This window comes from Ursus arctos, unplaced genomic scaffold (assembly GCF_023065955.2).
Source record: "Ursus arctos isolate Adak ecotype North America unplaced genomic scaffold, UrsArc2.0 scaffold_5, whole genome shotgun sequence".
In the NCBI taxonomy this organism is placed as follows: domain Eukaryota; kingdom Metazoa; phylum Chordata; class Mammalia; order Carnivora; family Ursidae; genus Ursus; species Ursus arctos.
In genome coordinates this window covers 52,980,450-53,005,812 of record NW_026623067.1, presented here as the reverse complement: position 1 = coordinate 53,005,812, position 25,363 = coordinate 52,980,450, and the positions used below count along the sequence as shown (strand labels likewise).

The 25,363-nt window shown below is 34.1% G+C and overlaps 1 protein-coding gene across 1 annotated transcript in view; it reads left to right on the top strand.

The window, feature by feature from the left end:
* CENPK (centromere protein K) overlaps positions 1–9,767 on the top strand; it is a 36,454-nt gene extending 26,687 nt beyond the window's left edge. Inside the window, exons 7-11 of the mRNA XM_026498892.4 lie at positions 1,759–1,841; positions 1,940–2,038; positions 2,357–2,489; positions 8,242–8,295; positions 8,920–9,767. Of these exons, the coding sequence (XP_026354677.1) occupies positions 1,759–1,841; positions 1,940–2,038; positions 2,357–2,489; positions 8,242–8,295; positions 8,920–9,078 (528 nt within the window). The 3' untranslated portion in view covers positions 9,079–9,767. The remainder of the gene's footprint in view (positions 1–1,758; positions 1,842–1,939; positions 2,039–2,356; positions 2,490–8,241; positions 8,296–8,919) is intronic.
* Positions 9,768–25,363: the final 15,596 nt, after the last annotated feature.

The window sequence follows — 25,363 nt, the reverse complement described above, 5'->3', positions numbered from 1 at the left end:
ATTTTAATGTTTATAGCATGTCACCTCTCTTAGTCCTAACGTTAGCAATTTTTGTTCTTTTTTTCTGTTGTAATTAGTGTGGGTAATTATGATGACCTTCTCAAAGAATCAGCTTTGGTTTTCATATATTTTCCCCCCAGTTTTCTTCTTTTCTATGTTTAAGTTCTTTTTAATCATTATTTTTTATTCAGTTTACTTTTGATTTTATTTGTTCTTTTTCTTACGGTGGAACCTATCCTTAATTTGAGAGCTTTTATTTTTCTTTTATTTTTTTAAAAATTCTATTTATTTATTTATTTGAGAGAATGATAGAGAGCATGAGCAGGGGAAGCAGTAGAGGGAGAAGCAGACTCCCTGCTGAGCAGGGAGCTAATGTGGGTCGGGAGGCTCCATCCCAGGACCCTGAGATCATGACCTGAGTGGAAGGCAGATGCTTGAAGGACTGAGGCACCCAGGTGCCCCGAGACTTTTTGTTTTTCTAATATAGGCTTTTACTGCTGTAAATTCTTATCCGAGTTCTGCTTTTGCTTCACCCCAGAAATTTTTATTTTGTTTTAATTTTCAAATAGTTCATAATAATTTTTTCTTGTAGATTACTTCTTTGACTCATGGATTTTTTAAAAGTCTGTTTTTAATATTTAAATGTTTGCAGATTTTTCCAGTTACCTTTCTATTATTTATTTTTAATTTAATTAAATTGTTAGTTCATATTTAAAGTAATATCAATGTGGTTGCTCTGAAATCTTTGTACTTGATTTTTTTTTCCTATTTGTATTACCGTTTCTCTGTTCCTGTTTTCCTCTTCTTCCAATTTCTTGACTTGAGTAATTTTAAAAATAAACCTATTTTATTTATACTATTGGTTTACTGGTTATCCCCCCCCCCTTTTTTTGTGGTTGCTGTAAGGTTTATGATATACATCTTTAAATTATCACTGATTTAGATGTGTAAAAAGCTGATGGAAACCCTTGACATCAGGAGAATGGAATACTAGCTAATACATTCTAGAAACAAAAAGATACTAGAAAAAACTCCAGATGTTGTTGTAATTTGCTATAGCCACACACTCTTCTTTGATGTTCCTCATGTATGTCACACTCTTGCCTCAGTGCCTTTGTACCTACAATTTTCTCTGCTTGGAACATTCTTTTGCTAGAAATGGTCATGTCTTATCTCATGTCTTCTTTATCTGCTGCTATACTGTTAACCTGATCAGAGAGGTCTCTCCATGTCATACTACCAAAAAGAGCCATTCTTACTCCTCATGTCTGTCTGTGTTCCTATTTGGACTTATTTTTTCTTCGTGAGACTGATCACTCACTGGAGTTATATACTTATTTGTCCCAGTTCCCCTCTTTGTTCATCTTTGAATCCCTGATTCCTTCAATAATGCCTGGTAGTCAATGATCAATATATATTTGTTAAGTGAATGATAACCATTTGTGTCTCTTTTTGTGTAGTCTCCTTAGAAAAGAGACCTAATCTACCTGATTACTGAAAACTTACTGTTTAATTGTCTTTCAGTATCAAATTAAAATGTATTGCTCAAAACTCCTTCTTATATTTTTGAATTTAACAAATGAAATATTACAAAGAACCTAGTACCTGCTGTATATTTTCCTTTCAGACTTACTAGTAAGCTTTTTTGTTCTTGATTTCAGATTATCTATACTAAACAAATATTGTAAAGTTCACTCTCATTTAGTTATAACTGTTGATAGGATTACAGACTAAGCAATTTGAATTATTTTGTTCTAGTTCCAAAAATTGAGACATGATCTTGAATTGGTACTCTCTACTATTCAGTCAAAGAATGAAAAGTTAAAGGAAGACTTGGAAAGGTATACTTATATTATAATTACCTTTAATCACTGATATATGTTGGATTGGTATTAATGTTTTATTTGGCTATGTTGGTATTGTTTTTCCACGTTTAAAGGGAGCAACAGTGGTTGGATGAACAACAACAGATACTGGAATCTCTTAATGTACTACACAATGAATTGAAACATCAGATTGTGACATTTTCTGAATCAAGGTATTTGTATTCTAGTTTTTTGAAATAGGAAAAAGTTATTTTTTAATGTTACATGAAATACATATATGAAAAGAAGGGAAATTTTATTAGAAATTGTGAGTTTAACATCTGCCAACTGTTAGTTACATGACATTTGATTAATGACTTGATGTATAGTTTCCCTACCTGTTAATTAGAGAATTATACTTTCATAAAACTAGTTATTTCATTTGAACAAAGTGTTTGATCAACTTTATGAGCTACCAGTTACATATACTTATGTATTTTGTGTATTTTATCAGTAAAATATTTCTCTTAATTTTTAAAAATATCTATTAGAATCTTTGATGAGCTGAAAACTAAAATGCATGATATAAAAGAATATAAAGAGAAACTTTTGATTACCTTGGGTGAGTTTCTGGAAGATCATTTTCCTCTGCCTGATAGAAACGTTAAAAAGAAAAAGAAAAAGGTAAGTTTTAGAGAATGCATTCATGTAGATATTTATATATGAGATTGTTTCATATAAGTTCAAATGTAAATTTTCTGATAAATTTTTGTAAGTTTATTATACATTTCAAAGATATACACAGATACATGTACAGAAATATTCCATCATATTATAATATTGATTGGAAAATTAGAAGCAACTTAGTTCAATAAAACAGGATTAAATGCATTTTTAAAATATTTACCCATATGGTGGGGAAAAAAATATACCTTTTAAAAATAATATATTGAACACTACCAGAAGAGTTACTAAAATGCTCACAATTTATTGGTAAATGGATAAAACACAGCTAACTAAGTTTTATGAGTCTGATTTGTAATAAAAAGTGTAATAGTGCCTACGTCTGGGGACTAGGATTTTAGGTGAAATTTGTTTTTTGTTTTTGTTTTTACTTTTCTATATTTTCCATGATGAGCATATGTAACTTTTAAAATCATAAGAGAGCTGTATGTTAGTGTAAATTCTTGACTATTTTACTAGTAGTTATGATGGAATAAACCTTTTCCACAAAAGCAAATAATATTTTATTTGGTGACAGAAGATTCGGAAAGACTACTTTAATTCCTTTTTTAAAAACAGTATATAGTGTAAATAAATAGAGCTTGTGGAAGTAGTATAGGCACTGAAACTGGCACCAGAATGATCCTTCTAAAAATATATATTTTAATCATTTTTCAACATAAAACTGATGACTCCCTACTGGATGAAGTCTATAAACTCCTTAGAGTAATGGATTTATATTTGGACTTTGTCTATCTCTTTAGCCTCCTGTCCAACCATTCTTTTTCATCTCTTGCATGAATCCGTTCAACCATTCCACTCTAGTCCCAGCAAGTTCGCCATGACCTGTTATTTTTTTGTGCCTTAAACGTTTTATTCCCTCTGCTTACAAAACACTTCCTATCTGATGAGGATAGCAAATTCTTACTTAAGAATCAAACATCATCTTTTGCGTGAAGTATTTTTTTTTTAGATTTATTTATTTATTTTAGAGAGAAAGAGTGAGAGAGCGTGTGGCAGTGGGAGGGGAAGAGGGAGAGAGAAACTTAAACAGTCTCTGTGCAGAGCGTGGAGCCTGACAGGGGGCTTGATCTCATGACCCTGATATCACGACCTGAGCCGAAACCAAGAGCTGGACTCTTTGGTTAAGCATCTACCTTCCCAGGGTCCTGGGATTGAGCCCCACTTTGGGCTCCCTGCTCTGCAGGGAGTCTGCTTCTTCCTCTCCCTCTGACCCTTCTCCCCGCTTGTGCCCTCTCTCTCTCTCTGTCTCAAATAAATAAATAAATACAATCTTTAAAAAAAAAAAAAAGAGTTGGACGCTTAACTGACTGCACACTCCGGGGCACCCCTATATGAAGTATTAAATGAAGTTTATGTGCCATTTTATTAGCATTTGTCACAGGATTTTGTAGTGATCATTTATGTCTATCTCTCTGTTCACCCGCCATGTACTCTGAGTTCCTTGATGTGTTGAATTCATCTTTGTAGGTCTACTATCTTGCACATGTATTATAGTATCTTCTGAGTTCATGTTTATTGAATGACTATGAGTATACTAGGAAAAGGAGAGAAAGTTCTCTTTGTTTTCTTATTATCTGTTTTTTTTCTTCTTCCCTTTCTTCATCGTAACTATCAGGAGGCTTTACATATGTTATGGATTATGTCTCCCATTCTATTCATTGCTATTTATACACCTTGTTCATTTCTAAAATTATTGACAGCCTTCTGTTAACCATTTCGTTAAGTTCAGGATACCCTACCTCTTAATGATCATAATCCTACAATAACTCAGTGACATTTTCTGATTCTAGTCTTGCCTGTTTTCAACATTTTTTTAAATCTATCAAGCTTCTCCAGTAACAGAACCAGAGGTTTTGAGGGATTCTAAAAAGGAATAATTGATCACCAGAAGCCATCATGGGTTTGTTAAGTCATATTTGATAAACTCACTTTTTTTAAATGAAGTATGTGAACTGTTGATACATGTTACAAAATGATAGATTACTTTCTCTTTTCTCTCTCTCTCTCTGTCAAACAGTAATACTGAATGTATTAGTTGACTTAATCTGCCTTAGTAAAATACTACAGATTAAATGGCTTCAAAAAAAGATTTTATTTTCTGACTGTTCTAGAGGCTAAAAGTCTAAGATCAAAAATGCCATTTGGGTTGGTTTCTCCTGAGACCTTTGTGCCTGAAGAGAGCTCTCTGGTGTCTCTTTGTCTATTTTAAAGACACCAGTCCAGGTGGATTAGGGTACCACCATTGTGGTCACATTTAACTTTAATTACCTCTTTAAGGGCTTCATCTCCAAATATAGTTACCATGGGGGCTGGGAGTTGGACATGTGAATTTTGAGAGTCACAGTTCCGTCTATAACACTGGGATTTAGCATTCAGAGATGTGTACAAAAAGAAAACACTTGAATCCCTCCACCACATCATTAACATTAGGTGAACATCGTTTGAGACATCTTCCTAAACACATACAGGTATAGAAGCATAAATGGATTGATGGACGTGCATATCAGTGTAGTTTTTTTTTTTTAATAAAGATTTTATTTATTTATTTGAGAGAGAGAGAGAGCACACAGTGGGAGAGGGAGATGGACTCCCCACCGAGCAGGGAACCCAACACTGGGTGAATCCCAGGACCGCAAGATCATCATCTGAGCCAAAGTCAGACACTTAACTGACTGAGCCACCCAAGCTCCCACAGATCAATGTAGTTTTGTATAGGCCAATATAAAATAAGTATTATATGTAATACTTAAATTGATAGAAGAAAAATGAGTGAGGTTGATTTATTTAACTCAGGTAAATATTTCTTTGCTTTAAGTGATTTTAATTCTGGAAAGATCCCCAATATAGAGAAAACAAATTATGAAAAACATTGTAAAAGATTATAATACATTTTTAAATTTCATCTTTCAACTTTAGACAGCATTCATTGACTCCCTGCTTTTGAAAGATGAGGAAATTAACGTTCTTCCTCCTATACCCTCATTATAATTTGTGTTATGTATTTTAACTTTGGCAGGTTTATAGCATTTTTATTCTGTTCTTGTACCAATATTCATGTATGTGTTTAGTCTTTGTATGGTATTGAAGTCAATGCTTATCATCTTTTACCATTTATTTTTGAGTTTTTAAGTTTAACTAGTTGTTTGATTTGATGGATTTCTTTGATAAGTATTTTGTTTAAGCAGAATTCCTGGGCATTTTGTTTCTTAGGTTCTTGAATGATGAAAATACTTTGTTTGCTTTTATAGTCAAAGGATATTTTCAGAACATTTAAAAAAAAATTTAAGATCTGGTAGGGATTGCTGTATTCTTCTGAAATAGAATGTGCTGTGGAGATCTGAAGTCAGCCTCTGGATATCTTGAAGACATGCCTGAAGAGTTCTTTATCTTTAAACTTCAGTAATTTAACAGAGATACATCACAATGATATTCATTCAATATCAGTTTTGCTTTGAAGTTGGCATTGTTTTTAGGGGCAGATTTAGGTCACATTTCATTTCATGGAATTTTTATTTTATTATGTCATATTGTTTTTATATCTTTTTTTTAAGATTTTATTTATTTATTTGACAGAGAGAGACACAGCGAGAGAGGGAACACAAGCAGGGAGAGTGGGAGAGGGAGAAGCAGGCTTCCTGCTGAGCAGGGAGCCCGATGTGGGGCTTGATCCCAGGACCCTGGGATCATGGCCTGAGCCCAAGGCAGACATTTAACAACTGAGCCACCCAGGCGCCCCTGTTTTTCATATCTTTATGTGAAACATTTTTTTTCTTGGTTTGCTCTCATATTTTTCCTCTGCTTTTTCTTTGTCTCAAACATTTATATTTTAATCTGTGCTTTGTAGCTGCTTATTTCTGTATCAATTCTTTAATTCTGTTTGCTTTCATCACTACTGAATGCTGCTTTTTTTAGCCACTCTTTCGTTTAGTAAGGTATTAGAGGTCAAGAGATTTTGAGATCCAGCTTTACTATCTTTACTCAGAAATTGCATTTATTTTTACTCTTTCTTTAGTTTATTTATACTTACATAAGAGTTTAATTTTTTAAAATTTTTATTTATTTATTTATTTATTTATTTATTTATTTATTTATTTAAGAGAAAGTGTGAAAGAGAGAGAGCACGAGTGGGGTGAAGGGCAGAGGGTGAAGCAGACTCCCCACTGAGCAGGGAGCCTGATGCGAGGTCCAGTCCCGGGAGTCCAGGATCATGACCTGAGAGGAAGGCAGACACTTAACCGACAGAGCCACTCAGGAGCCCCTACATAAGATTTTATAAGAATTCCCCAGTAATCCTTGGTATCAGGAAAGTACTAGCTGTCCCTATAGTAGGTGACTTTGTAATTAAGTAAATGTCTGAACTCAGGCTGCTGATTAGGATTAGTATTATCTTGGAAGGAGATTTCTAGCAAATCCCCTTTAGATCCTTGTCCTATTGAATGTTTTTTGTTGTTGTTGTTGTTTTTGGTTTTTGTTTGGGTTTTTTGTTTTTTTTGTTGTTGTTTTTTGGTGCAATAAGGTGTTTTTATTAAAGCACGGGGACAGGACCTGTGGGCACGAAGAGATGCCCTATGGAATATTTTTAATAGGAGTTTAGATGAATAGGTCGAAGGCATGGTTATGAAAACTTGCAAATGATAAGAAACTAAGGGAGCTAGACAGTAAATATACTGGATGACAGAATTAGGACAATATTTTTCAGTTGGCTAGAACTAGGCCAAATAAAATAGGGATAATATTTAGTGGAGGTACATAGAATATCTCTCTTGGGTTTAAAACATTGAAGAATGAAGGAGACCTATCTTAGCTGGATGTCTGAAAGAGACTTATGAATTTTAGATGATAATATGCTTAGAGAGAGGTCAGCAGGGCAAAATAGATGTCTAAAAGCTGATGAATAAACTTGATGAATAAAATTCTAGCATCCGTAAGTATGGAAGTGAGTCTTCCTTTTCGTCTTTGCTGTTTAAATCATACTTGTATCATGTGGAGCCTGGATTGAAAAAGAAAAAAAGAAGACAAGTTAAAACACATTTAGAGAGCACCCATGATATTGAGGGGCTGCAAGACTCTGGCTTATGAAAAATAATTGAAGGAACTAATGATTAAGATGGCGAAGACTTAGGGCTCATAATACCTGTCTTCAAGTATTTGAGGAATTCTTGGATCAAATTGGGATGGGTCTTATTCTCTGTCATTCCAAGGAGAAAAGAAGCAGTGAGTTAACATTAGGAACTGTCAAGAACTATAGAAAGTTGAATGAGGCTCCCTGGGAAGTAAGTTTCCTGTCCTGAAGCTGTATAAATACTGTTTGGAATGCCATTTGTTTGAGATATTTTGATTGGAGAGTTCAACATTAGACTTTACATTACATGAGTATATATAATATGTATAATATAATTTATCCATTGTGTATTTGTAGATAGTCTGAATTGTATCTTGTAATTGCAAAAGATTTCACTCTCTTAGAGGTTGTTTGAACTTTGTTTTTATGAACCTGTTTAGTATAAGCTGATTGTTTACTTTCAGAATTCTTTTAAAATCACCTAATTATAAATATTTGGTTTTGTTATACCTTGTACCATTGCAGTTAAGAAATATTACATTTAAAAATTGTTGCGATAAGTATAGTCTAATCTGCCATTGGCCGAATTGAAATGTTAATTCTTTGTTATTCACATTTCTGTCAAAGAAAAACATTCAAGAATCAACTGCACAGCTGATAACACTGCATGAAATGTTAGAGGTAAGTTTTTGTATAGTTGTTTTCTCTTCAGGATTTCTTTTAGTTAGTGATTTCTGAACAATGATACACAGGGTCAAAACAGAAAATACTGCGTTAGTTCTTAAATATACCAACATTTATTAATATATTGATATTAATTTATCTTTAGTATAAGACTAGGGTATGTTTCCTATACCTTATTAGAAGGAATATTGTCATTTTTTAAAAGAACATAAAATTGGGGACTAGCCATTAATCATATTCCCAAGATTATTACTTCAAAAAAATTTTTATAATGTTATTTAGTATTTGCACAGTGAAAGCCTATGCTTTTACATGGATGGAATCTTTAGTTGGCATCTCTGTTCTATCTGAACTACATGTTTGAGTTTAAGCATCGTTTCCACAAAGTTGCAGAAACTTGTACACAGTTTTAAAGATGTTTCCATTTATTAATATCTGTAGTTTTTCTTAAAAGGAGGAAAAATAATTATTTACGTTAGTACATAGAAAGTATGACAAGCAATTATTCAAAGAGAAAAGGGATAGATCAACATCCTTTGGTAAAAAATTTTTAATGTTTTATTGTAGCTATATCATTTTTTAAACTAAGTGTGGTATATTTTGAACGATATTTTTTCCTAGATTCTTTTAAATAGATTATTTGATGTTCCACATGATCCATATGTCAAAATTAGTGATTCTTTTTGGCCACCTTATATTGAACTGCTCCTTCGTAATGGAATTGCCTTGAGACATCCGGAAGATCCGACCAGAATAAGATTAGAAGCGTTCCATCAGTAAAAGGATGGTCTCTTTTTTCACACAGTACTTAATGAATCTTGTCATTCAAGGATAATCGAAACACTGAGGATTTACTTGGATAAAGAATGTTATTTGCAAATCAAAGTACGTAGTCTTTTCCTTTTATCCATAAAATGACATGTGCCATCTACTATTCATTTATAAATGGTTCTTTCAATTCAGTCACTGTTTTGGTGTTTTCAACTGGATGGAAAAGAATGCAAGAAAAAATATTCTAGACTTAATCATTATAAAAAGTTTTGATATACCTTCTGCAGTATTCTTTGGAAAATTCTTTGTTAATTTATAATATTGCTTATATAACTTTTCCCTTTTGAAATTTATGACAGTTTATTTTATGCATTTTGAGTTCCATTTGATGCTTATATCTTTAAATTTGGTAATTATAATGGGAAGGCCATTTAATTTGCAGGTGGTTTTTAAATTGACAGTATCTGATGTAGATGGAATACATAATTTAAAAGTATGTAGTAAATCTGTTCCATGAATACTGCATTATTTCTAGATTTGTTAAAAATTGGAACAGAAAAAAAACTAATGGATAAAGGTAGCATGAAAACTATATTTTAGTATGTATTACATAACAAGTGATATTATGTATTAAACCATTCTTGATTCTGTTAGTTAATGTTAACAAAATTGTGTTCATAAAATTTTGTTAATTCTCCATGACATTTCTGTAAATAAAATTCTCTTATCTAAAAATCTCTAGCTTTTCTGGTGATGTGGCATGACATTTTAACAGATTAATTAAATAGATTTTTTCATAGGTTGAAAGATGAGGATATTATAAGACTCATTCTAGATTACAAGCAAGCTAAACTAGAGAATTCCAAATACTTTTAGTATCATTAGTTTTCTAAGAGGACTTACTATGTACTTTTATATTTGAAAAGGCTTTCTAATGTTTATCATCCATATTTCTTTCTTACCTTAAATACTTCAATTTTTTTAAAGTAAGCAAATACTATTCCAAGTATATCTTGTCCCTTCTAGAGATAATACAAATATTGTTACATTTCAGAGAATGTACGTTCTTTTATGGGAAGATGACATATAAAGTACCTTGCTAGAATACTCCAATTCAAGTCAAAGGAATAAGTATCTTAAGTTCTTGAAGTTACTGGAGAAGGGAGAAATGGTTCAGTCAGTATAATCCTGACAATAATTCTACAAAGTAGGTAGTACTGTTGTCCATGAACTTCTTTGTGTTGCAAAGTACAGAAAGAAATAGATAAAGCAGTGAACATCTCACTTTATTGGGCAAGTCTTCATTTCACATTTTACTCATAAAAATAATGGTTAGGATCTTTTGAGTGCAGTATCTTGTATAAAGCGTTAAAGAAAACTATGATGACTACATCCTATTTCTTCTTACAGGCTTCTTACATAGCAAGATATTTGCCCACTTTCGATCTCAGTTATAGACAAAGTAAGTTATATTGTAGAATTAGTCTTGATTTGTACTCCATCTAAGCTTACAGCTCTTGTAAGCTTTCTGAGGTTTTGAGAATGTTGGAGAAAATGTTTCAAGTTCTGAGGACCTTTTTATGTATTTTTAATTTCACTGCTTTAAGATAATCACTGAAATCTATTAAGACTTAGAATTGGTTTTTATTTTACTGACTCTTAAATATGATAATGCAAAATATCAGAAAGTAATGCCACATTCTAGCTTTCCCACACCAGCTGGTGATGTTAGCCTAATTTTAAAACAAAAAATTGTTTTCGTTTACCAGAATATATATTTAACTTGGTTATTGGTTGATGTGTATGTATGGACTGATTTGGGAGAAATTATGTCTCTATTTGAATATGACCCTTTGAGACCTAAGTTTTATATGACTGTATATCTGTATTAACATTTCTGGTACCCTGTTGTCCTTAATTTACTTTTTTGTTTATTTAGCAACTATTAGTTTACTTCTTTTTTTCCCCATAACATATATTTGGATCAAATGTCTCTAAATAACATTTATGCACATCAACACTTTGAAATCAAGACACTTGATCTTATTAATGTATTAATAAATAAGCACATATATTACTATAACACTATACTATATATACTATATATATGTATATAATATATATACAGATATTACTATAACATTGTTTTTTAATATGTTGACAACTATTTCACTATGATTTTTTAAATTGGGGTATAATTGCCATACAACATTTTATTAGTGTCGGGTACAACATAATGATTTGATGTTTGTATATATTGCAAAATGATCACCACAACATCTGTCATCATAGTTAACAAAATTTTTTTTACTTGCAATGAGAACTTTTAAGATCTATTCTCTTTACAAGTTTCAAGTATGCAATACAGTATTAACTATAGTCACCATGCTGTACACTATATCCCCATGACTTCTTTATTATATAACTGTGAATTTATACCTTTTGACCCTCTTTACTCATTTTGCCCACTCTTCACCCCATCCCTGCCTCTGGCAACCACCAATCTGTTGCTTTGTATCTATGAGCTTGTTTTCTTGTTTTGTTGTTTTTAGGTTACACATATAGGTGAGATCATATGACCTATGACTTTTTCTCTGACTTTTTCACTTAACATAATACTCTTGAGGTCCATCCTTGTTGTCACAAATGGCAAATTCCATTCATTTTTATAGATGAATAATATTCCATTGTATTTATATGCCACCTTTTCTTTATCTCTTCATCCATCGATGGATCCTTAGGTCGCTTCCATAACTGGGCTATTGTCAATAATGCTGCAGTGAACATGGGGTTGCATATATCTTTTTGAGTTAGTGGTTTCATTAGTTTGCTTCTTTGTTGCTTTTACCAAGAATTATATTTTTTAATTCTATAGAACATCCTTTATTTTAAAGTGAAGTTGGCTTAATGGTAAGTGTATATTGCAAACTCTAGGGCAATCACTAAGAATATTTTCAGCATAATTGATGTGCTAAGACGGGAGAGAAAATAGAATCATGTAAAATGGTCAGTTAAAACTAGAGAAGACAAAAAATGGAAGACAAAGAGAACAAAGGCAATGAATAGAAAATGGTAACAAATATGGTAGATATTACTCCAGATAATAATCATTTAATAATCATTTTTAATGTGAATGGACTAAATACACCAATTCAAGCAGGACTATCAAAGTGGTTAAAAAAAAGAAGACTCAGACTATATGTTTTCTGCAAGAAACCCATCTGAAATATAAAGACTCATCAAAAGTAAAGGGATGGAGAAATATATACCATGCTAACATTAATCAAAAGAAACCTGGACTTAGCTATATTAATTTTGGACAAAGCAGACTTCAGAGCAAGGAAAATGACCAGGGATTACAAGGAACAGCACATATTGATAAAAGCTGTCAATTCTCCAAAAAGACATAATAATCTTTAATGTGTATGCACCCAACTTTTTCAGAGTATATAAGGCAAAAACTGATAGAACTGTAAGAAGAAATAGAAGAATTCACAGTTATTGTTGGAGACTTCAACATTCCTCTATCAGTAATTGACAGATCCAGCAGGCAGAAAACCAATAAGGATCTAGTTTAACTGATCCTTACAGCACCATCAATCAACTGGATCTAACTGACATTTATAGGATAGTAATCCAGCAATAGCAGAACACACATTCTTTTCATGTTCACATGGAACATTTACTAAGACCACATTCTGGGTTACCAATAAATTTTTAAAAATAGACTACAAATTATTCTTTCAGACTACAATGGAACTAAACTATAAATTGATAACAGAAAGAACCTGGAAAAATCCCAAAATATTTGGAGATTAAACAACATCTAAACACAGACATTGAAGATATCTCAAATACTTAAATATTTTGTACTCAGTGAAAATATAACTCCTCAAAATTTGTGAGATGCAACAAAAGCTGAGTTTAGAGAGAAATTTATAGCATTGACTATATTAGAAAAGAAGAAAGATCTAAAATCAATAATCATAAGATTTCACCTTAGGAAACTAGAAAAGGAAGAGCAAATTAAATCCAAAGTAGGTGCACTTAGCAGGCGCACTTGGGTAAAGCATGTGATTCTTGATTTTGGCATTGTGACTCTGAGCCCCAGGTTGGGTGTACAGATAACTAACTTAATTAATTAATTGAAATAAATACAAAATAAGAAAAATGATAAAAATCAGAGTAGAAATCAAGGACAATGAAAACAGAAAGTCAATTAAACCAAAAGCTGGCTATTTGAAAATATCCAATAAAACTGATAAATCTCTAGCCAGGCCAAACAAGAAAGAAAGGAGACAGATTAATATCAGAAATGAAGAGGGGCCATCAGTACCAAACCCAAGAATGTTAAAAGGATAAATAAAGGTATATTATGAACAACTCTATACCCACAAATTGTATAGCTTAGATGAAATTGACCAATTCTGTGAAAGACATAATCTACCAAAACTCAAAACAAGGAAAAATAGCTAGACTGCATAAGGCTGTATCTGTTAAGGAAAATTGAATCAATAATAAGCTTCCAAAACAGAAAGTATAAGAACTAGATGGTTTCAGCAATGAGTTCTACCAAACATACAAGAAGGAAATGATGTCAATTCTGTACAACCAATCCCAGAAAATAGAAGTGGAGAGAATAGTCCCTGACTCATTCTATGAGGCCAGCATTACCAGAACACTAAAACCAGACAGAGACATCACAAGAAAGGAAAGCTACAGACAGATATCTGTCATGAACATAGGTACAAAATTCCCCAATAAAACAATCAAATTCAACATTGTAGAACAAAAATTTATCCACCACTGCCAAATAACATTTGTTCCAGGTATGCAAAACTGGTTCGACATTCAAAAATCTAATAATGTAATTCATGATTCCATCAGACTAACGCAGAAAAATCATATGATCATACCAATAATAGATTACAAAAAAGCATTTTCCAATTCCCATTCATGATAAAAAGTCACAGCAAGCTAGAAATAGAAATTGATTCTAAAGTTTATACAGAAAGGCAAATGATCCAGCATAGCTGCAAAAATATTGAAGAACAAAGTTGGATGACTGATACCAACTTTAAGATTTACTATAAAGCTACAGTACCTGAGACACTATATTGGTGAAAGAAGAGACAAGTCAATGTAACAGAATAGAGAGCTCAGAAATAAGACCCATACAGATACAGTCAGCTGGTCTTTGACAAAGAGTAAAGATAATCCAGTAAAGCTGAGTCTTTTCCAACAAATCAAGGTAGAACATGCAGATGCCCCCAAAAATAAAGAAAAAACATAGACACTTAACATACCTTTAATAAAAATTAAATCGATCATAGAGCTAAATGTAAAATGCACAGCTATTAAAAAAAATACACAGCTATGTTATGTTCTATTCTAGAACATAACATAAGAGATAATCTAGTCTGACCTTGGGTTTTGTGGTGCCTTTTCTTTTAAAGATATATTTATTCAGAGAGAGTGCACGCATGTGGGTTCGGGGAAGGGGCAGAGGGAGGAGGAGAGGAAAACAAGCGACTCCATGCTGAGCGTGGAGCCAACACATGGCTCAGTCTCACCACCCTGAGATCGTGACCTGAACTAAAACCAAGAGTCAGATCCTTACCCAACTGTACCACCCAGGCACCCCTCATGATGACTTTTTAGATACAATACCAAAATTACAATCCATTAAAATTTAAAATTTTTGCTTTGTTGAAAGCACTGTTAGAATGAAAAAATAAGCCACAGACTGAGAGAAAATATTTGCAACATACATATCTGTTAAAGATAACAGAAGTAAACAAAGTATACAAAGAACTCTTAAAACTCAACAACAGGCAACATATACCCCCAATTAAAAAGAGGACAAAAGGTCAGAACAGTCACCTCACTATAGAAGATTCAGAGATAGCAAATAAGATGAAAAGATCTCCATGTCATATGTCATTAAGGAAATGTAAATTAAACAACAAGCAGTTACCACTACAAATTTACTAAAATGGCCAAAATCCAATACACCGATAACATCAAATACTGGTGAAGATGTGGAACAAGAACTCTCAATCATTGCTGGTGCGAATGCAAAATTATACAGCCAGTTTGGAAAACAGTTTGGCATTTCTTACAGTACTTCATAGACAATACTATCCAACCAACAAGTTATGCTGTATTTACCCAAATGTGTTGAAAATTTATGTCCACACAAAATCTTGCACAGAAGTGTTATAGCAGGACTTATTCATAAATGCCAAAAATTGAAATCAATACATCCGTTCTTCAATAAGCAAACGTATAAACAAAATGTGGTACATTCATATGATGGAATATTAGCCACATTGTGGTTACCTTAACATACCTAGTTGCCATATGACCAGTTCCAGAAAGTGCTCAATATCAGAAGATGAGTAACCCTGTAGTTTTGCAGTCAGCAAGAGCATGCAGGAATGATCATATCCTAAGGAGGACTGCCTCTCCTAATACAAATAAGATACCAAACATATTAATCATAACAATGAGACTCTCCTTAATTCAAAAAGCAAAATTCAACTGCAGTATGTAGGAGACATATATAAAATAATTCAGAAAGGCTAAACAAAGGGATGGAAAAAAGTCTATAAAGCATTTGGGCATTTTTGGCCCATTTAGAAATTGGATTTCTGTCATCTTACTGAATTTTGAGAGTTTTTGTATATTCTGGAAACAAATCCTTTATCAGATCTATGATTTACAAGTACTAGACAGGCTCTTGGATGAGGAAAACAGCAATGGTAGCCTGGTGAAATTTCAGTAGGATCTATAATTTAGTTAATAGTATTGTACCAATGGTAGTTTACTGGCTCAATAATTTTAATATAAGATGTTAGCATTAGGGAAGCCAGGTGAGAGATCTATGGGAACTCTCTGTACTATTTTTGCAACTTTAAAATTAGTTTAAAATAAAAAGCTAAAAAAATAAGACTTCAAAGTGATAAGAATGAATTCTCACATTGGTGTACTCTTTATTATAACCTTTAGTATTGATAAAATTTAAAAGAGAAAACAAGAAAAAATAGGTAGAAAGACTTAAAAACTAGATAAACATTAGTGGATAAGAAATCAGAAGAAAAGTAGCTGTGAGTAGAAATGATGCCATTGTCGTATTTGCCTCTTGGTTTAGAAGCACTTAGTAAATATGAGAATTAGATTCTTTCCTGGAAAGGAGTATTAAAACTTCTCCCTATGAGAAGGAGGACTAGAATTGAGGCATGTGATTGAAGCTAAGGTCTTGAGTGAGTCTCTTCGCAGCCAAAACCTTGTGAAAGGAGATCTAAAACAAAGACTACGGAGGCTTATAACACGCTATGAACCTAGCAAGGTGAAAGAGGCAAAGATGCACAGATACAGTGTTAGGACCAGAAAATAAGTGGGGTATGTTAAATACCCATTGTTCTTCAGATGGATGTAATAGCCAGTTTCCAAGATCAATGATCCTTCTCTGCTGATATTCATGTCCTTGGGTGGCCCCACCTCCACATGTGTCAGCATTGGTTTTTGTGACCAGTAGAATATAAGATTTATTTATTTATTTGAGAGAGAGAGAGCATGAGCAGAAGGGGCAGAGGGAGAGGGAGAGAGAATCTCAAGCAGATTCTGCGCTGAGCACAGAGCCCGACTCGGGGCTCGATCTTATGACTCTGAGATCCCAACCCGAGCCAAAACCAAGAGTCAGACAGTGAACCAACTGCGTCATCCAGGTACTCCTGTATCTTCTGTCTTGAACTCATTTGGATTGCTGAGCTCTGGAAGAAGCTTGACACCATGATACGAGAACCCTCAGTTTGTGTTGAGGCACACAGGAGCAGAAACAGGTCTCCTGCCAACAAAGCACCACTCTGTCAGCTGTGTATGTGAACCACTTTCAGCCTTCAGATAACTAACCCTGGCCAAAATCTTGACTCCAACCTCTTGAGAGACCCTGAGCCAGAATTATTCAGCTAAATTGCTTCTGAATTTCTGAAACACTGAAATGGTGAGAAAATAAATGTTTATTGTTTTAAGCCATTAACTTTTGGATTATTTTATTATATAGTAATACATAATTTTATCATGGAAATGTTTAAACACCATAATAACTGGTTATGGACTTGGGATTGGGAGAAACTAAAGCAATTTTAAAACTACTAGGTAAAAAGGCGTCAAAATAGAGGAGGAGGAAATGAATAAAAATGGCAAACCATAAACATAACAGTTTTCCTAGTAAAATGACCATGGACAGCAAATTTTTAAATCAGTGAAAGAATTTAATGCAAAGATAGCCAGGGCAGCATATTTTGTTTTTTGCCTCTGATCTTCCAGCTTTGTAAGGGAACTGAATTCGTTTGGATAATCCACTGTTGTCTACACAGCCATGTATTTAGCTAAACCAAACATGGTTGTCTGAATCCCCTTCTTCGTGATTTATTTAGAAATACGTTTGGTGCAATCTTGACTTAATATATATGTCTTCCGAGGAACTTTAGGGATAGATTTTTTTTTGTTGTTAAAAAAATATACAAGAGGAGATGACTTCTTTTCTAACGGTGGATGTTATTGGGTCTGCATGGAACATCTGGAACTCTTTAGCCATTTTGTAACCATAAGGAGAGCTGCCATGGACAAATCTGGCATATTTAGTATGGCAGATTCGCAAAAGAGAGAGAACAAATTCTGATAATGTTATTGAGCTGGTGAATTAGTTGACCCTAGAGGTGCTTTACTAGGGAACATGATATGTAATAAATTCTCCTTCTGGTTAAGTAAATTGAGACAGATTTTTTATGTTACTTGAAACTGTAGGTATCCTACCTGGTAGCAACATCCCACAAAAGGAACATTCACTTTCAATGAAATTAAGTTTATGGATTATCTGATGAAGACTTAAAATGTATATTTTGAGGTTGTTTGAAAACATAAATTTCTTCCATCTTAAAAGGGGTACGAGGATGCCTGGGTGGCTCAGTCAGTTAAGTGTCTGCCTTCGGCTCAGGTCATGATCCTGGGGTCCTGGGATTGAGTCCCCCATCGGGCTCCCTGCTCTGTGGGGAGCCTGCTTCTCCCTCTGTCAGCTGCTGCCCCTGCTTGTGTTCACTCTCTCTCTCTGACAAATAAAGAAAATCTTTAAAAATAAATAAATAAATAATAAATAAATAAATAAATAAGGCTAGAAAATTGTAACAAAAATAGGAACAAATGAAAACATTTGGTTATGAGAAGGAACTAATTACAAGTCCCATATCTGATTAAATGTGGTAATTTATATTTCTACAAATGAGATAAACTCTTATCTGGATCAAGTCAGAGTTTGATTTAAGAAATCAATAAAGATAATCGCTTCTCGGCCTTTTGGCTAAGATCAAGTGAAGAAATCAATAAAGATAATTTGAAGAATTCACCCAGAAAGATAAAAATTATGAAGAGCAAATAAGGGATAAAGAGGACAAGTTGAGGAACTCCACCAACACAGAAGTTCTCAAGGAATAGTGAAGGGAGGCATGTGGGTGGCTAAGTCGGTTAAGTGTCTGCCTTCAATCAGGTCATGATCCCAGGGCCTGGAATCAAGCCCTGCATCGGGCTCTTTGCTTGGTGGGGAGCCTGCTTCTCCCTCTGCCTGCTGTCCCTGCTGAGCTCTCTATCAAATAAATAAATAAAATCTTAAAAAAAAAAAAAAAGAATAGAGAGAATGATGAATAAGTAAAATATTTGAATAGATAATAGTGGAAAATTTTTCAATATGCAGAACAACAGAAATCCTCAGAAAAATATATTCACGGAATACTGTGCAAGATAAATAAAGGTAAAACCACACCATGAAATAGTTTAGTGAAACTGCAAAACATCAAGGAGAAAGAGTTTTCAAAGATAGTAAAGCGAAAAGATAGATTAGTAAAATAGAAATAACAATCTTATCTTTGATCTGCAACAATCTGCAATAAAAGATACTGATGCTGAGGGGTAAAAAGGCCATCAGCCTAGAATTCCATAACTGGCTAAACTATTATTCAAGAATGAGGACAAAACAAATTTTCTGACATGAAAACTGAAAACCTTTCTGGCCGCATACTGTCCCTAAAAGAACTGTTAGCGAACAGAGTTCAAGAAGAAGAGAAGCTAACTTAGGAGGAGGGTGGGGGATAAAAGAAAGCACACAAATTTTAATATTAGTTATGAAAGGAAGACACGTAGAAAGAAAATGTTTCTGGAAAAGATGTTGCAAGGATATCCACTTTGGAACATCTGGTTATTCAAATAAAAAATACAGCCTATGTTTAAAAGAAAAATCTCTACAAGGTTTCCAAGTTTGCATTAGCATGTTCATGGTGGAAAAAAATATCAATTTTTCTACATCATTACCATATACTAAATGCACGTAAGTTGTGCTGTACCTTTAGGCATCAGGAGTATAGAATAATCTTTTGGTAGGAAGTTAATTAATGGGAAATACTCAAGGTTTTTTTGAAGGCAGAGCTGGATTTCCCTCTTGCTTATTTAGGGTATAACATGTTCATTTTGACTGGAGCATGATATGTATTCTTATTATCTAATGGCAGCAGAACAAAGGATTGTTTTTGCTTCAGGACGGTTGAATGTAATAAAGAAACTTTATAAAGAGCCTTAAACTAGTAAGAGAAAAAAAAGTTAACATGGGCTATGTTAGAATTAGGAATTTCTGTGTAGAAAAACTGTAAGTTCCTTTAAAGAGTTAGAAGGCATTGCATAGAATGCGAGAAAGTATTTACAGTATCTATATCCAACAAGGAACTCAAATCTGAAATGTATAAAGAATACTCTCAAAATCAATAAATAGATGACATTTATCCCAGCTAAAAATTATACTGGTAAAAAGACTTAAGAGACACTTCACAATAGAGAATAAATATTTTAAAAATGTTTTAACAATAAAGAAGAGAGTCTTGGTCTGTTCAGGCTGCTCTAACAAAATACCACACTGGGTACTTAGAAACAACAGAATTTTTTTTTTTGTCACAGTTCTGGAGGCTGGAAATTTGATATCAGGGTGCCAGCATGATCAGGTGAGGGTCTTCTTTGTGGTTCATGTCAATACCTTTTCATTATGTCCTCACATGGTGAAAGGGGCAAGGGATATCTGTAAGTCTCTTTTATAAGAACACTAATTCCATTTATGAGGGTTCTACCCTCTTGACCTAACTATCTCCCAAAAGCTCTACCTCCTAATACCATCATATTGGGCTTTACGATTTCAACATGGGAATTTTAAGAGGAACACAAACATTCGGATCATAGCAGAGAGGAATTCTGGTTTCTAAGATGAAATAGACACACTTCCCGTATTTCTTCCCGTATTTCTCCCACCAAAACTTTGCAAGTTATATGTAGAACTTTGCACATTATATGTAGATCTTCAAGAAACTGTATGTAGAACACATGTTAATAAACTGAAAAGTGGACTGAAAAAGCCATACTGGCCAGAGTTGGTGAATTGGAAAATGGAAAAAAACAGACAAACATGTTGAATTCTGTTTATGTCACATGAAGTTCATTTAGGTATGAGTCATTGGCATATGGGGCGCTGGGTGGCTCAGTCGTTTAAGCATCTAACTCTTGATTTCAGCTCAGGTCATGATCTCAGGATCATGGGACTGAGCCCTGATTTGGGCTCCACACTCATCAGGGAGTCTGCTTCTCTCCCTCTACCCATCCCTCTGCTCACTCTCTCTCTCTCTCAAATAAAAAAATAAATCTTTAAAAAGCATTAGCATATAAATGGTCTATAAAGTCCCTGGAAAGCATACATTAAGTAAAGGAAAAATCAGTCGATAAAGAATAGAATGGGTATCAGGACTCACTCCTAGGCATTTTAATATTTAGTAACTGAGAAGAGAAGGAGGAAGGACCATCGGGGTAGTAGGAAAACTAGAAGAGTATGGTGTGACAGAACCCAAGGGAAGAAAATACAACATTTCCAGAAGTTGGGAGTGATCAATTGAATTGAATGTTGCTGGGAGTTCAAGGAAGAACCACAAAATTGACCAGCAGACTGGCAACATGGATGTCAGAAAAATCCTTATTTAGACCTCACTGGGTTCTCTCTCATTTGGAGCACAAAGCATTGACAGTATATATCACTAAATTATGTAACTGATTGCATTTTCCCTTATCACATTTTAATCTTATTTTCCAATTTGTGAATTTATTGAGAAAAGGAAACTTATATTTTTATACTTCTTAGCCCTTTGTACAATGTTAATTGTTATTAGAGTATTGGGGGTTTTGTTTTTATCTCAGTGGTATGCTTTGGCTTCATTTCCATTTTGAATGTTAGATATTCTTTGTATAGTATGGTTATAAACCATTAATTATATTCAACCTTTTCTTTTCAATATGTTTTTTCCTTTCTGCTACTAATCTCATACCCTAATAAAAAAGTAAGTAAGGAAAGTAAATAAATAAGTAAATAATAGTAGTTTAAACTGTTTTGGCATCATGAAATTTCTGAAATTGACAGATTAACTTTAATAACAAATAACAATAATCTTTCCTGGGGCTCCTGGGTGGCTCAGTCGGTTAAGTGTCTGCCCTCGGCTTGGATTATGAATTCGGGTCCTGGGATTGAGCCCTATGTTGGGCTCCCTGCGGGGAGTGTGCTTCTTCCTGTCTCTCTGTCCTACCCCGACCCTGCTGCCTGTGCTCTCTCTCTCAAATAAATAAATAAAATCTTAAAAAAAAAAGTAATCTTTCTTTCTTTTTGTAAAATTGTAAATTATTCCCACAATACAGAGATGAAAATAATATGTATATTCTATATCTTGAATTAACATATTAACATTTTATGATAATTCCAGTTGTTTTGTTTTTCAAATAAATTTTATAGATTTAGTTGATGCCACTTGGTGCTCCTCCTTAATCCTGTTCTTTTCTCTCTCCCCCAGGTAACTATGATCTTCAAGAAACTGTATGTTCTTCCTGTGAATGCTGTTGTAAGTTTGGGATATACATTTGCTGTGGTATTAAGTTTGTATAACTTGAACCATATTATGTACATCCTATCCCAGTTTGAATCAACATATGCCATTGCAGTGTTTCAACATAATTTATTCATGTTGACATTTATAGATTTAATCCAATTTAGTAATTCCAAGCCAGCATGAAATCCGAATTCATGTCATTTTCTGAAAATACAAGTAAACAGTCTAATTTTAAGAAATGCCTTGGTTTTTAACTAAAAAAATTAAATCTATGTCCATCTACTGATGAATGGATAAAGAAGATGTGAGATATATATATATATCCATCCATCCAGTGGGACATTACTCAGCCATTAAAAAGAATGAAATCTTGCCATTTGCCACGACATGAATGGAACTCGAGTGTATTATGCTAAGTGAAAGAAGTCAGTCAAAGAAAGACAAATACCATGTGATCTCACTCATATGTGAAATTTAAGAAAGAAAACAGATGAACATATGGGAAGGGGGAAAAGGAAAACAGGAGAGAGGGAAACAAGCCATAAGAGACTTTTAACAATAGAGAACAAAATGAAGGTTGCTGGAGGGAGGTGGGTAGGGGATGGGCTAGATGGGTGATGGGAATTAAGGAGGGCACTTGTTATGAGCACTGGGTATTGTATGTAAGTGATGAATCACTGAATTCTACTCCAGAAACCAATATCGCACTGTATGTTAACTGCCTAAAATCTAAGTTAAAAATAAAAATAAAATAATTAAATCTAATTTACATGCTAACACATTAAAAATTGCAAGTTAAAAGTCTGTTCTTACTTCTAAAGTTCCTCTGTCCTTATCCTTGGGCTCTCAAACTCTTCTGTCTTTGCTTCTTTTTTTTTCAATCTCTGAAATACATACATACAGACAGACATTTGTGCATACATACATACACATTCCTTCCTCTCCCAATTTTCCATTTATTCCATTCCTAAAAGGGCTCTGTGTACTTTGGTTTATTAATGCTTCTGGAGACTGCTAGCAAAGCTTTTTTTTAGGTGTAAGTTAATGTTTTAAGAGTAATAGTGATATAGTAGTGGTTATTATTTTTTTGTCTTTATAGTTTAGAAACATAGGTAAATATTTAATGGTTGCAATGAAATGTTATCTGGGGTTGGCTTCAAGATAATCCAGTGGAGTGGAGCAAATAATGGAAAAAATTGATCATGTGTTGACACCTGTTAAAGCTGGATTATATATATTTTGGGGTTCATTATACTATTTCTCTCCTTACTTAAGTGTTTGAATTTTCTGTAGTGCAGTTAAATGTACACACACACAATATAAGGCTAAATTGACACTTCATTTCTAATGCTAATAATGTTTCTACCTTATTCATACCGTTTTTTCTTAACTCAGTCGTTTGGAGGAAAGGAATCTTTTGGAAATTTTCATTACTCTTTTTAGACGCAGGATGGCACTGTTTGAATAAGTAATTAGCCAATGTCCACTTCTCATTGAATAAGCTCCTTTCCTTTACAATGTTGATACTTCCTAGGGGAGTTTGTCTTAGTTGAGAGTAAAGCTTTTCAGGTAACTTGTAGAGATGATACTGCTTACACCTTAACTTTAGTTTCCTGTGCTGGCTGTATCTATCTAATACCAGTTTTTTAAAATTAAGGATAAAGTTCACAACTATTTAAAGGGTCGTTTCATGCAAAAACAGCTCTGTGCCCACTCTTCTTACTTATTTTTTTGTGTTTACAATTATTGCTAGGAGATTGGTCATCCATGTATTTTAATGCAAATACATCTATCTGTCTATCAATCATATATCATCTATCTCCATATGAATCCTCCTTATTTAAAACTGTCAATGCCAACCACAGGACGTATTTCTAGTTTTAAATGGCACTGAGCCAAATACTACTGATTAAGGTCAAGATGAGGACTATAGACCATAGACAAAAGTTTTCCCCTTCAACCCTCAGGAAAAGAATGGAAATAACTGTATTCTTGGACGTTCTCTGTCTGATTCATGCCTTCTTTTAGCCAACTATTCATGTATTCACCAGAAGAATTACACCTACTACCTCCGGTGTAGGAAGAAAAAAAAATATGTCAAATGAGCAATAATGTTAGCAGAAGCTTGAAACTTAAGAGCGGGTATTCAGAAAGGTCCTCTTCCCCACCCCCTTCCCTCCGGTCCAATTCCCCTTTCTGGTTCTGGCCATCGGAAATTGACTTGGCGTTAACTACCGACTGGAATTTCAAGGCGTCAATACCCCGCCCCCCTCCCCCCCCCCACCTCAGCTTCGGAAACTCTTAAACCTCTCCCTACCCTACACTCAACCATAGAGACAGATAAATGATGCAGCAGATTACACCGCTGAAAGGCAACATTTGTCCTGAGCTTTTTTCACATTTTTTCCTGTTTCCGATTTGTGTGCCAGACTTTGTTTGCTTGCTTAGGACATGGAAAACATATTTGGGCATTTCCCCAGTTTAATGCCAGTGGCTCTCTCCCAGCAAATGAAAGTGAAAGTGCTACGTTGTAGTGGTGTTTTATCCTTTAAAGTGTGGACTGGCAGCTGGTGTGTACGGAGGTGTGGGGGTGGGAGAGAGGGTGGGACGGTGGGATTGGGAAGCTTGAAGAACCAGTTTTGAGGTTTTGTTTGTTTATCTTGAGATCGCAGCAGGGTTCCTGTTTTTTGCTCCCTTTTTTGGGGGTCTGACTTTGGATTTATTTTCATTTGGACAGTCATTGAGGTTTCATTCAATGTACTGACTTAAAAAAATACACTCCACTTGTAGCCTTCCCCGGTTGCACTTTAAAACGCCATCCAGTCTCACCCTCATCTGGAAATAATGCAAGCTTCTCTCTCTTCCCCCGCTCCTCCTCCCCCACTTTTTTTTTTCTTTCTTCTTCTTTTAAAGCCCCACATAACCTGAAGTCCGTAATCAGATGGAAAATGTGCTGGTCTTAGTTTACTTTAGTCTACTCTCCCTGTTGGTGGCAATTTTACTTGTGGAGGTATATTGAAAAAACACAGGCATTTTATGCACATGTAGCTACTGAGTCTTGAAATCTGCCACTGATCTAAGTTTGCTCTAAGTTTCCTCAAAGACACTTTATGTGCAACTTTTAATATTTTTGTTGTGTGGACTTAGAAAAGTACACGGAGAAGGACACCAGAGATCTTAACAGTGACATTAATTCATCTAAAGTCATTCATCCTCTCCCTCCCCCTTCCTTTTTCCAAGAAACAACTAATCACAAACCAGGCTAGAATTTCTAAAAAGAGGAGGAGGAAGAAAAAGAGGCGGAGTGGGGTAGGGGACTGAGTTTAGAAGGGCCA